Raw genomic sequence first — 12292 nt, 5'->3', positions numbered from 1 at the left:
CTTTTGTCTTTGCTGATGTGATTGCAGTGCTAGTCCTGGTTTCAATGTTGACCTTATTGTAGCATACAACCTATATCTAGGTTCAGACCTCTGTCTTTTAGGTTAAGTATCTTCAAATACTTGAGCTTCCATGTTCTTCTGTGTGCGGTATTCAAGAGGTCACCTTTCAAAACCATTACCGAGAGGTCTTGCAGTGTGTGACTAGCCTGTGACGTGTCAGCCCACTGGTGCTTCTGTTTTGTGGTTCGAGATAGTGTATCTGTTGTGACAGGGTCAGTAAGCTGACCTTTTTCAATAGTAGATGGGGACTGCTCACAGCCTGGGGTGGGAGGCATACCAGGGTGGAAACAAGAGCCAGTCCTATCCCAGACAGGGCAGATGCCAATTGGGAGTGCCCCTGTCCCTTAATCTTGTGTCTGTTTTCTTGATACCTGTACCACCTTATCTTAGCCAATACCATAATTTCACAATGCATGATAAAAGCAAGCCTGTTTTAAGGGGTCCTATTTCTGCCCTTGTGACAAGGGGTTCTTGCCTTCTTGTGTCATACCCAAAGTGCTTTTTGCTAAAGGAAGTGAAGGGGACAGGGATGAAAGTGAGGTACAGAGAGAAACTATATGGTAGAACTGTTCCCCTAACTGTGTGGAGCTCCCTCTGTATAAACTAACCCACCACCTTCTCAGACCCATACCATCGAAGGCCCGTTAGTATTCAGGACCCTGGTGTGAGGCTGATCCTTTACTGTAGGGTGCACCCTTTGATTCTTGTTTGCCATTGCAGCTCCTGCGGACGGGCTATCTTGCTGGAAGACAGTCGGTCTAGGGAGAATACACATTGCCTCCGCTCGGCTGGGCTGGCTGGGCTCAGAGGGCTCACATAAGCATGATGCATAATATCTCGCTTTCCTATTCCCACTGCACCCCACTAACCGCTCCCACAGCCTCCCTGTTTAAGCATGATGCCAATTTGATGTGGCTATAATAATTAACAGAAATACCATGCAGCATACCCTAACTTCGGTATGAATTTTATTTAAAGATTATAACTGCCACCAGGATGGGGATTTGTTATAATTATGTAGTTTGCGATGCACATTTTAAATACAGCCCCTGTGCTGACATGACTTGGCTGTCACTGCAGCTGTGAAGAGGGCATCTGTGACATCTGAACCTGCTCTGGGCCACAGCAGATCAGGATAGTAATGTAGCAGTGCACAGATGTACAAAATGCTTTTGCCATGGAGTTTGTGGAAAGGGGGCAGAGTTAGCCGGGATAGAATTACAACATCATTTCATTATTAATAAAAATCAAAAAAGCCAGGTCTTCTACACCCTGGCCAGATGGCAATCCTTCCCAAAAGATAACTTCAAGCTTTAATTTACCAGGTCCTAGGTCCAAGCCTCAGGTTTGCCTCATGGTTGTTCCTGTGGGAGAGAGCATGTCAAACAAAAAAAATGTATGACTGTGAACGTTCCCACATACGTATGTACTCTAAAACAGAGGCCACGACAAGCATTCTTGCACAGGTTTTCCAACCAAACTGTAGGCTATGCATCACCACAGTATTATGCTGGAAAAGAAACCTGGAGTAAAAGCCATCAAAAGAAAAATCTGGGCCAACCGTTCTGACACTCTGAAGCACTGAAATGTCACAGTACATCATGATGGAGATAGCATCCAGCCTGTGTGCTTTAGGGCCACTCACACGTCTGTGCAGCTATCAAACATGAAGCAAGCCTAAAATGTCAAAATAATGCCATCATATGGCTGCCAAGTCCCTCGATTAACCATGTCAAGTTCGACGCAGAGCAGTGCGCAAGGGCACCATGATGAAGCAAAATAAAACCCATGAACTGTCACTGCATCCGCGCACCCACAAACCCACTGTGGTGGCCAGCGTGTAGAGCAGCATGACAAACCTGTCCGCTGGTTGCACTTGAGGAGCTCACACCTTCACCAACATCATCATCAGAAGAGCCATGAACTTCGAGCACATAGGAGCTCTTTGGCAGTACAAGAGATTTAACCCATGCATGTTATGCAATAGATGTCTTGTGTGCACCCATACACATTGCCTGCCGCAGAACCTCATCCATCTCCCGCCCCATGTCCCGTTCCCATTTGGCCATGATGTTCTCGGTGCTGCTAGTCCTTACTGCCAACAATGCACCGTAACAGGCCGAGATCAAGCCCCCTATTCCCCAACCACATATCAAGGATGTTTTCTAGCAGCGTCAAGTCCTGCTGTATCTTAGCCTTCCACTTTGTTTCTGTCACCACACCCTTCAATTGCAAGAACAAAAACCCTGATAGCTTTCCAATCCAGAGCGCTATTTCCGATCCTGCATTGAAATCCAATTTACCTTTACTCATACCCGCCTCAAGCCATTCCTGAAATCACATCTTCATCCCAGCATAGGTGCCCACAAGTGACTCGAAAGAGATGGCCAATGGCGTTTTCTCTTTCATCCCTAGATGCTACCTCCAAATGTCCCACATATAGCCTGAAATACCATGTGCCCTAATTAGTCTAGGGATTTTCCCCAATGGGACCCATATCCACTGACAATTTTCCAGAAATACCCATTGCTTCTGTGTGTCTATCCTGAAATGAGGGACCAATACCCTCAACTGTGCTGCCCTATAGTAAGTGCTTAGATCCGGGAGGGTGACCCCTCCCTTTTGTTTAGGTAAGATTAACATACTATAAGCCACCCTCTGTCGTGCCCTTCCAAATAAACATAACATTCTACCCTTCTCCTCCTTCAAAGTCTGTTCTGGCATCCGAATTTTGGCTACATTTGAAACCAGGCCCCTAGGAAGAAAATTAATCTTCAGGGCATTAACCCTCTCCATCCATGAAAGAGTTAACTTGCCCCAAATATCAATGTTCTTATATAAAGACTCAAACAGCAGAGGAAGGTTTGCTTCCAGTAACCCACCAAGAGACCAGAAACCTTGACCCCAAGATATTTAATGTTTTCCAGACAGAGCTCCAATCGCATAGACTCCAGGACCGCAATATCCCTTTCCGAATCCCTGTTGAAAGGAAAAAGAACTGACCTACTGTTAATTTCAAAACCTGAGAATTACTCATACTCTATTATTTCAAATGCTGCTGGAACTGGCCCACAGGAATTCCGCAAATGTAAAAAGAATATCAGTGTACAATCCAAACTTAAATTCTTTATCACCCACCCTCAAGCTCTCTACCCTGGGAGAGGCCCTAATCTGTTCCACTAATTGTTCCTGCGTGAAGGCAAACCACATTGGCGACAACAGAGAGCCTTGTCTCGTCCCTCTACGTAAAGCAAACCATCTCAAAACCTTCCTGTTTACTGCAACTCTCACACTCTGGTCATAATAAATCACCCTTATCCCATTAAAGATCCTACTCCCAAACCCACATTTCCCCAGAACAGCATACATAAACTCCAACCCCTCTCTAACAAACACCTTTTCTGAGGCTAGGAGCACCGGGTTTCCCCCATCCCTCTCGCAATGTCAATAAGATTCAGCCTTTTACGCAACGTGTCAGCTCCCAGCCTCCCGGCATGAACCCCACCTGATCCAAATTAAGCAATTATGGCATTATCTATCTGCTAACATCCAAATTGAGCAATGATGTTGGTCTGAACGACTCACACCTTTAGGGTCCATTTCCGCCTTAAGAATAACCGTAATTATCGCTTGACCAAACGAGGGAGGAGCCCTTCCAGTTTCCACGATTGAATTGAAAATGTTCGTTAAGTACAGGCAGATTAAGGGAGCAAATCTCTTATGACACCTTATAGAAAAAACATCTTCCCGAGTGCCTTTCCTGCTGGCATTTTAGATATGACTCTCTGGATTTCCTTTGGAGTAAAAGGAGCTTCTAGAGATTGCACCCTCACTGACCTCAATCTTGGAAGGGGAGTATAATTCAAATATTGCGCCATAAACCCCTTATCTGATACTGGTTGAGCACTATAGAGAACGTCATAAAATGCCACAAAACTCTAGGGTATCTCACCTGACATTGAACTCAGTCCACTCTCTGGCATCTCTATTTCGTCCCCCCATTCCTTCGCTTTTTGTGCCCTAGGTCTGGCTGCCAACATTCAGTCAGCCATATCCTCTTTCTCATATTTTTCTCAGATATTGTAATTTCCGAGCGACATATCCAATCCGCAGATAGTAATGGTAGAAGCCCTTCCTCCATCACCGCTGAACCCTTTATTCTTTTTTAGAGGACTGCTATCTCCTTATGTAACATATCTCTCAGTAGCAGCCATTCCTTCTTTTTTCTTGTCCCCTCCGTAGTCAACAGACCCCTCCATGTTGCCTTTGCCGCCTCCCACACCGTACAAATGTCCACCTTGCCGGTATCATTAACCACAAAATAGTCTTAGTTCTCTGCGTTTCCTCTGCAAAAACTACGTCCCTACAGAGTGAGTTGTTGCACCACCACATTGTGGCCCGCAAAGTCAACCCCTCCAAATTAACCTTCATAACCACCATGTCATAATCCGAACATCCAATAGGGACCACCTCACAAAATATCGCCCTTCCCAATAGTTCCCTAGCCACACACAAATAATCAATCCTGGTACATGTTCCATGTGGGGGAGAGAAAAACGTATAACCCCCAGACCTCCTCCTGCTTCCACACATCATCTAGTCCTGGAGATTCCAACATCCCTCCCAGATTACTCCTACTCCGTTTGGACGCCCAGCCCCCCGCCAGTCGCACCTTCATATCCAAATATGGATCTACCCACATGTTAAATCCCACCACCCCCATTATCAACAATATCCCTTGTGTCTCTTTCAAAATCAACTCCAGTGCACAAAAACTGCCTACCCTTGATTAGGACAATATACCTTTGCCACTGCCATGTTAACCCAACCTATACATCCTGTAACCACCTACACTCTTCCATCCTTTGCTCTAGTCACCTGAGGGTCAGACACACTCAACGTTTTGTGAAACAGAACTTCCACTCCCCCCTTTTTTCACCTCCCTGAAGCCCAATATGACTGCCCTATATGCACACATGCAATGCGCCTCTCCTCCTCTGCCAATAGCTGTATTTCCTGCGCCAACATTATGTTGAGATCCAACCTCTGAAATTCCTGAGCGACAAAGGATTGTTTAGTTGGAGTGTTCATGCCTTTCACATTCAGGGTTTCCACCTTCATCAGACTTCCTCCACTCCCCCATCTTTGTTCTAATGCGGGCCTATTCTATGTCTCCTGACTGTTCCCTTTGCGCCATCATACCTTCTAACCGCCTGACTGGCCACCATCCCACCCCACTCCACCAGTCACTCCCCCCAACCTCCCACCCAACTCCCCTCCTCACCTGCCCCATTCTCACCACCCAATGATGTCCAGAAGACTGATGGACCACTAGGTTAAGCCTCCCTCACTTAAACAAACTTAACTTTGCGTTTGACCTCTGTCCTTTGAAACACATAACCAACATCCTTCACTAATAGCTAAATCACTGCTCGGGCCTACGCCCAGCCTCCTACTTAAATGTCACTTCATCCGAGAGGGCGTACCGAGTCGTAGAAACTTCCTTCATCAGGAACCCACATCCACGGGGGCAACGCCTTGGACAAGTCTCGCTCCTCCTCCTTCCCTTCCTGAGGAGGATGGCTCCCCTCATCTTGTAACTCAGTGATATGCTGAAGGGTTTGCATCGCTTCTGTTCTTTATGTGATCCTATAATCCACCTTTGACCTCATTGATCCAGGCAAATTGATTAGCCCATCTCTTTCTGATGCCCTTATCATTCAACCAGGTTGTTAGTGGTCAGCACAAGTGTAAAAACTGGACAAGTGTTAGTATGTACTAATCCTTTCACCTTCGTCCGGATCTCTGGTTGACATCTGCTCTTTCAAACACCCTGCTTCTTCTGCATAAAAGTGAAAGTGGACAACCACTGACTTGGGACCTTTTCCTGTTCCGCCCCCATCTCCCAGGAAGAGTATGTTAACAAACTCTTTAATCTTCATTTCCACTTCTGCCGTTTCCCTTCTCTGATCCTTGAGACCAATGACTTTCAAATTATTCGTCCTCTCCCTGTTTTCTAGATCGTCTAGTTTCAGCCAGATCACTTCCTCCCTAGATTCAAAGCCCAGCAGCCTTGTGTTGTATCGCAACTCCAACAAGTCCCCACTGAGTTGTTTATTCTCCATGCCTTTAGTTCTGTTTATCAATGAGTCCACCGTTATCCTCTGGCATCCAGGATTGAGGTCTTTATACCCCTCCCCAAGGGCTTTGATTTAATGGAGAATGTTCTGTATGTCATCCTTTACAGCCACTGCTGAGGACCCCTCCTGTCTCCCTCTTGTTGAGCCATGCCCACCCCTCCACACTCCAACATCTGGTCCTGGTGAAATTGTTGTAGGGCCGGTACTCGCTGCAGACCTTTTCCTGCCAGCCTGCCCCACATATCACCCACCGTCTCTGCTGGGAGGTATTGTGAACTACAGTAGTCACCCTGCATCTCTTCCTCCAGAATTCAGATATCTGCTCTTATGCAGATAGTCCGTTCCCCCAGCAATCTTCGCCCTCTCCTATCTTTTTCCACAATGCTTTGTACGATCCTGGGGCACCGCTCACCTACTATATTCCTTCCACCTTGGCCGCACCTTGGCCCTGAATGCTCCTCTACAAGCAGTGTGTGCTCCTGGCATGTGAAGCTGAGGGGAACACACCCTCCGTCACAGGTCCTCCAGCTCTTCTTGCAGAGTGCCACCCTTTCCCTCCCATACACCTTCGGCACCCCGCTCACCAGGCGTCGGCTCTGCTCTGTTCCATCCCACCACCACGGGATCGCAGATTTGTCAGCCGCCGGGTGACATGCCGCCTCCTTTTGCATCTGCGGGAGCCATCAATCTTGTCCCGCCGATGCGCTAACACCTACACCCAGCCTGCACTATTGTCAGACCCGGTCTCCTTCGGGTCTTTCACTGCACGTCCTACACTCTGCCACTCCACTTCGCCTTCTGCACCTACAAGGGGGACCCAATGCACTACACCAGGGCCTGGGTCTCAATACACCTTTTACTGCTCCAGTATGGGAGCCGCAGCCACACCTAGGTCATGTGATACAAGGGGTTCCCCGGATCTCGGCTCTAGGCAGCCATCTTGGCCTGCACCCTGAAGCAGTCATTGGGCAATTTCTTTCAAGTAGTTCGCCATCATCACTCTGAATATATAGTCACAGAAGTATTATGGAATTCAGTATTGCTGGCATTTTACTAAAAAAAAGACATGAAAGAAATTATTGAAAGAAATCACAACCGTGGAAGTTAAGTGGCAACACTGCAATATAGTCTACAGATACTAAGGAAATGAGTGAAGATAATTTTGAATCATAAATGCATTGGAAACTCAGTCTGAAAACAGATAACTGAAAAGATATTGGGCCTCATTACAAGTTTGGTGGTATTTCGGCAGTAAAACTGCTGAAATATCACCAAACCAATTTACTGTTACTGCCACTTGGTCTGGCGTAATTACCACTGGATTACAAGTAGTGGTAGGTGGTGTTAGTCCCCATTTATTTTATTGGTGTCAGCAGTATTACTGCCGGCTGTAATATTGCTGGTGGTAATTCCACCTATTTGGCGATAAAGCAGAGGAATTAACGCCAGCATTCTGCTGGATGGTTTTCCTCCACCTTACCGCCAAACGCATAGTTCGGCGTTGGTAAAACAGTGCTAAGTAACTCAGTTACCACTGCATTACCACCGTTATTGGCCCCCTTCCAAACTCGTAATGAGGCTCATAGTGATTGGGACAAAAAATATGCAATACATTCAGTACATCTATTCTTTCTGCCCTGATCAGAGGAAAGTCCACATGCATTTCTGAATGTATAATGCATGCACTTTGGAATTGTGATAATGCATTTCATCAATCTGAATGTATTCGAAAATAACACTATACATCTTACTTGCAATCTTCGAAACAGATGTTTCTGATGTGTCAATTACAATATTTCCACACTGAATTTTGATCAAATCCAGTATGTTGACTGACCAGTTGGGCTCCGAAAAGATGTTAAATGCGTTTTTATCTTATCATTTTAGCTCATCGACGAAAATGATTGTCTTAAACAAGAACTGGCGAAGACAAAACTAGCTCTTGCCGAGTCCCAGATGGAGCGAGACAGTCTTCTTCACCAAATAAAACGAATGGCAGTTGAAAATAAGCATTAGAGTAAATCATGAGTTGATAACACTAAGCTGGACCGAGAAGTGCTGCCTATACTAAAATACTCTGATTGTTAGTTTAAATGCTGCTTTTGTTTGAAAGATGGTGCTACCAAGCATGTAAGTGCAAGGAGTGAAATTGCAACTTTACCGGTTACTACTGCAAGCAGTATTACAACTTTACACTATGATTGTATTTCTCTGTGCAATTTGATAATTTGAATGATACATTTGGGAACTAAGATATTTCACACATGTTGATCTGGATGGGGAGGGTGGGGGTGATCAGATATAATAACGGATTTCATGAAGTAGGCAATTTTCCCACGCACACTTGATATTTTTAATTGCTAAGATTGAATGGTTTACTTTTAATTGAGATTACAGTAGTTACATGCAACACCGGCCACAATATATTTTGCCTTTGTCATTGGATTGTAGATGTGGCTGTATCATGATGCATATCAGTATAGAGGCCATTGTTGCATGTTCCAATTGTATACATATCGAGGATTTTATTTGCACTATTAATATTATAATATAGTAAAACATTTTCTTAATTCTTGTAAAAAATATATATTATTACAATGCAATTTTTAAATATGTACAGTTTTTACTGCGTATTTGAGTGAGATGCTGAGTTATAAAATCTCATTGTCCCATCTAACCTGAAAATTGAAATAAAGTGTTTCATTTTACCTACACTCTGTTTATTTCCATGAATTTAAATGCAAAACCGTTGTATATTAAATGAGTGATGATAAAGGGGAAGGATCATGTTCACATTTTGAGAATTTCCAACATCTCGTTTGGATTGATAAAGTACATATGTAATCTATTCTGGGTAGCTTGAACCCCGAAGAAAATCAGACCATTTTGTCGAGTATAGGAAAAATCTGTAGAGCAGACTTGTGTATGTTCAAGACTTAATATTTAATACAACAGAAAAGCAAGGTCTGACTTTTTGCTTGCTTCTTTGATAAACCTGATGAACTCAGCAACTTTCGTTGCATCACACACCTTGCTTTCAAGGGGATTGGGTCCTCCGACATATTCCATATCTATGACAGTAATCACTACAGCTGTGCTGCTTACTGTCATAGATATGGAATACGTCATCGGACCATCCCATCGAAAGAACGTTACCAGGTAAGAGAGTAACTTGTTCTTCTTAGGCAAGATCGTTGAGAGTGACACAAAGAAAAGGTTACTCTGTAGCAACTTCTCTACTCCAAGTCCATAGTCTCCCTTTTCTCCCTACATATGGGGTGTCAGTCCTTGGGAATGGGATCCCGTCCCTAAGGACGAACGCCCATAAGTATGGAGGAAAGGTAACAGGACATAGGACCACTACCCAACTTCAGGCACACATACATACCAATGGCATTCTACACAGCTATCAAGCAAGCTTCAGACCAAGATGCTTCAAAGAGATGGTCACCAACCAAGTAATGGACGGTGCACTCCACATCCTCAATGATGGAGACCACTGCTTCCTGATATGCTTCAATATCTCTCCAATCTTTTGACAGAGTAGTACGGGATTCTTTAACTTTTGGAACCAGATGTTTTGGACTACCAGATCCCATCAACCCTAGCCAGTTTACTCAATGGTGTGATGGGTCATAGTCGAAAACATCTGGAAAGCCACAGGTTGCAGAATCCTGCAGTAAAACATTAAGCTTGCAACAGCATACTGCATACATAACCACATGAGAATCTGAGCGAACATCCTCCTCTGTTTCGCCTCCTACTTAGCAAACTGCCATCAGTATTTCCACATGGGTACCTCCAGATCACCACCTCCACCCATCACCTGTAAAGTCCCATAGTAATTCATTTACTTACCTATGATCTTCAACCTCTACGCCCTGTTGAGCCCTCTTCAACAGCCACATCCACTAATATACAGATGATACAAAACTCAACATGAAAATATCCATCAAAAGCATTGACCAACTCAAGGCCTGCCTTATCTTTCTCAGACATGGATGACAAGCACCTATCTCAAAATGAACCCCACTAAAACTCAATTCCTGCTCCTCATCAGCAACGAACACCATAATCCATACTTGGGTGTCCAACATGAACCTCTAAGGGAGCACTCTGCAGGTGACAATTCCTGCATCAGATCTCTGGGTTGCCATCTACACAACCACCTCTCCTGAAAAACACAGCAAAGAAATCTCAAACGGGATGGTACCAACCATCCCTCCTGCAGAAAATCAGACCCTTCCTACTGAACCCCAGCTTCACATCCAGCATACCAGCCCCCGTTCTGTCTCACTTTGCCGGAGAAAACTCACTGCTCACTATCCTAACCACCACCTACCAGACGCGTCATCCATGCATGCCCCATCAAAGGTTTCTGCAAATAAGAAAACCTAATGCCCCACACTCATTGTTATTCACTAGCCACATCTACATGTGCGCGTCATCTTCAAAGACAGCATTATTTTATACAAAGCTCTCACTGTGCATGCTCTCTCCTAGCTAGAACACCATCAACATCTCTGGCCCAACTAACACAGCAGAAATGTGAAAAACAAAAAAACATGGCTCAAGCATTGTTATAGTGTTCCCCCACCACCCTCTGCAGTCTACCCCAGTTCCACTCCCACAGCTCCCTTTCACCACTGTTAAATGTTCACCACTAACTGTAATTGTTAATTATTCCCTGTGATATCCCTGTGATATCAACAAAAATGTGTGCCAACAGAGGTAGGATTTTATGGGTATGTATTTGGTATGGGTTGAACTAAACTACCAGATCTTGGGGTGTTGTAGAAACCAACAGGGATTTTACTTCTCTCTGTGCTATGATCATAAGGTTCAAGGATCTAAGCAAAGTAATGGTGTCAGAAAGGTGCCCCTCTGAGAGATTCTGCCGCTTACCAGCTACTCTATCGTTCTCAAGGTTATAGCACCAACTTGTTTCTTGGCTTACCTCTCAGCCTTGACATCACAGCACCCAGGACGCTTCTTGCTCTGCTCTCAATCTCTGGGTTAAAGTGCCCAGCATGCTCTGCATCTAGGATATAGCCCCTCCGGTATGATATGTGTAACAAAAGGGGTAGCCCTGTTAATGTGGAAGGAAATAGAGCTCAAAATAGATCGAAGAACAAAGGGGGGGGCTCCAAACACATATCAAATCGGTTGACACTACCATTCAGTTTGGGTGTCTACGTGCTGTATCGGTATCATTTTGTCTACTAGCTTCATGAGTAAGCTAAGTATCCCATAGTAAAATAGTTTAATATGGATTTTAGTCCATGCACGTATCTTGAGACAACACTTTTATGCTCAAAGAAGCTTCTTTATTTAGCAGATCATGCCCTATAGCTGGGCAGACATCTCTCATATTCATGATTCAACAAATGAACAGAATGTAGATAACAGTGTACAGTACTTAATCACAAATCCAACGTCTACATCAATGGTGTGTTAGTACGGTTTGTGTGGTAAATATTACATCATATTAGACCATTTTATGAAAAACATAGGAAAGGGTGACAGTGTTTGCACATAAAGCTATGGTAGTGCACACATTGCACACAATAATCATACCCATATTTCTTAGTACTGATTAAAAGCTAGTGAACTGTATCTGGAGTTTATTTTTTTGTAGCTAGTCTATTTGTAGTGAGCTGGCTGGGACTTGCTAAGTTAGCCAGCTGTGGGGTGGGTTCAGTATTCCCACAGAGGACCAAACCGTTGGTCTATGCTAGGGGGAGGAGCCCCCTTAGAAGTTCTGGTGGATAGAAAAGCAAAGTCTATGCTTGAACCACAGGCGTTTTGGCTCCTTGGTGAAAAGCCTTCATCTGGGCCTCTGGGTTTGTCTCTTTGTTGAAGGTCCTAGGGGAAGGGCATTAGCTGGAAGTGCCCTTTAGTCGTGGTGGTCAAATTCAGTGGCACGGACGTGCCTCATCAGGAAGAGGCAGATGGTAGCCAAATTTGACCGTCCTCTAACATAGCGGAGCCCCAGAGTGGAACGTGGAGTTTGAGTTGGAGGAATGGGTGCCCTATGCCTGGTGAGTGAAGAAAATGGAGTCTGCTGACGGCAAGCCGGGCCGTGTTCAGTG

General features: G+C 44.7%; 1 protein-coding gene across 2 annotated transcripts in view; it reads left to right on the top strand.

Annotated features, from left to right (window-relative positions):
* The window catches only part of BLTP3B (bridge-like lipid transfer protein family member 3B), a 2399137-nt gene extending 2390229 nt beyond the window's left edge, over nucleotides 1–8908 (top strand). For both annotated transcript variants that reach the window (XM_069629381.1, XM_069629382.1), the window contains one exon: nucleotides 8088–8908. In XM_069629381.1, coding sequence (XP_069485482.1) covers nucleotides 8088–8216 — 129 coding nt within the window. In that variant the 3' untranslated portion in view covers nucleotides 8217–8908. The remainder of the gene's footprint in view (nucleotides 1–8087) is intronic.
* Nucleotides 8909–12292: the final 3384 nt, after the last annotated feature.

This window comes from Ambystoma mexicanum, chromosome 12, assembly GCF_040938575.1.
Source record: "Ambystoma mexicanum isolate Mex_15411 chromosome 12, UKY_AmexF1_1, whole genome shotgun sequence".
Taxonomy (NCBI): Eukaryota; Metazoa; Chordata; class Amphibia; order Caudata; family Ambystomatidae; genus Ambystoma; species Ambystoma mexicanum.
Note: the sequence above shows the minus strand (reverse complement) of the source record. Positions and strands in the feature narration are given on the sequence as shown.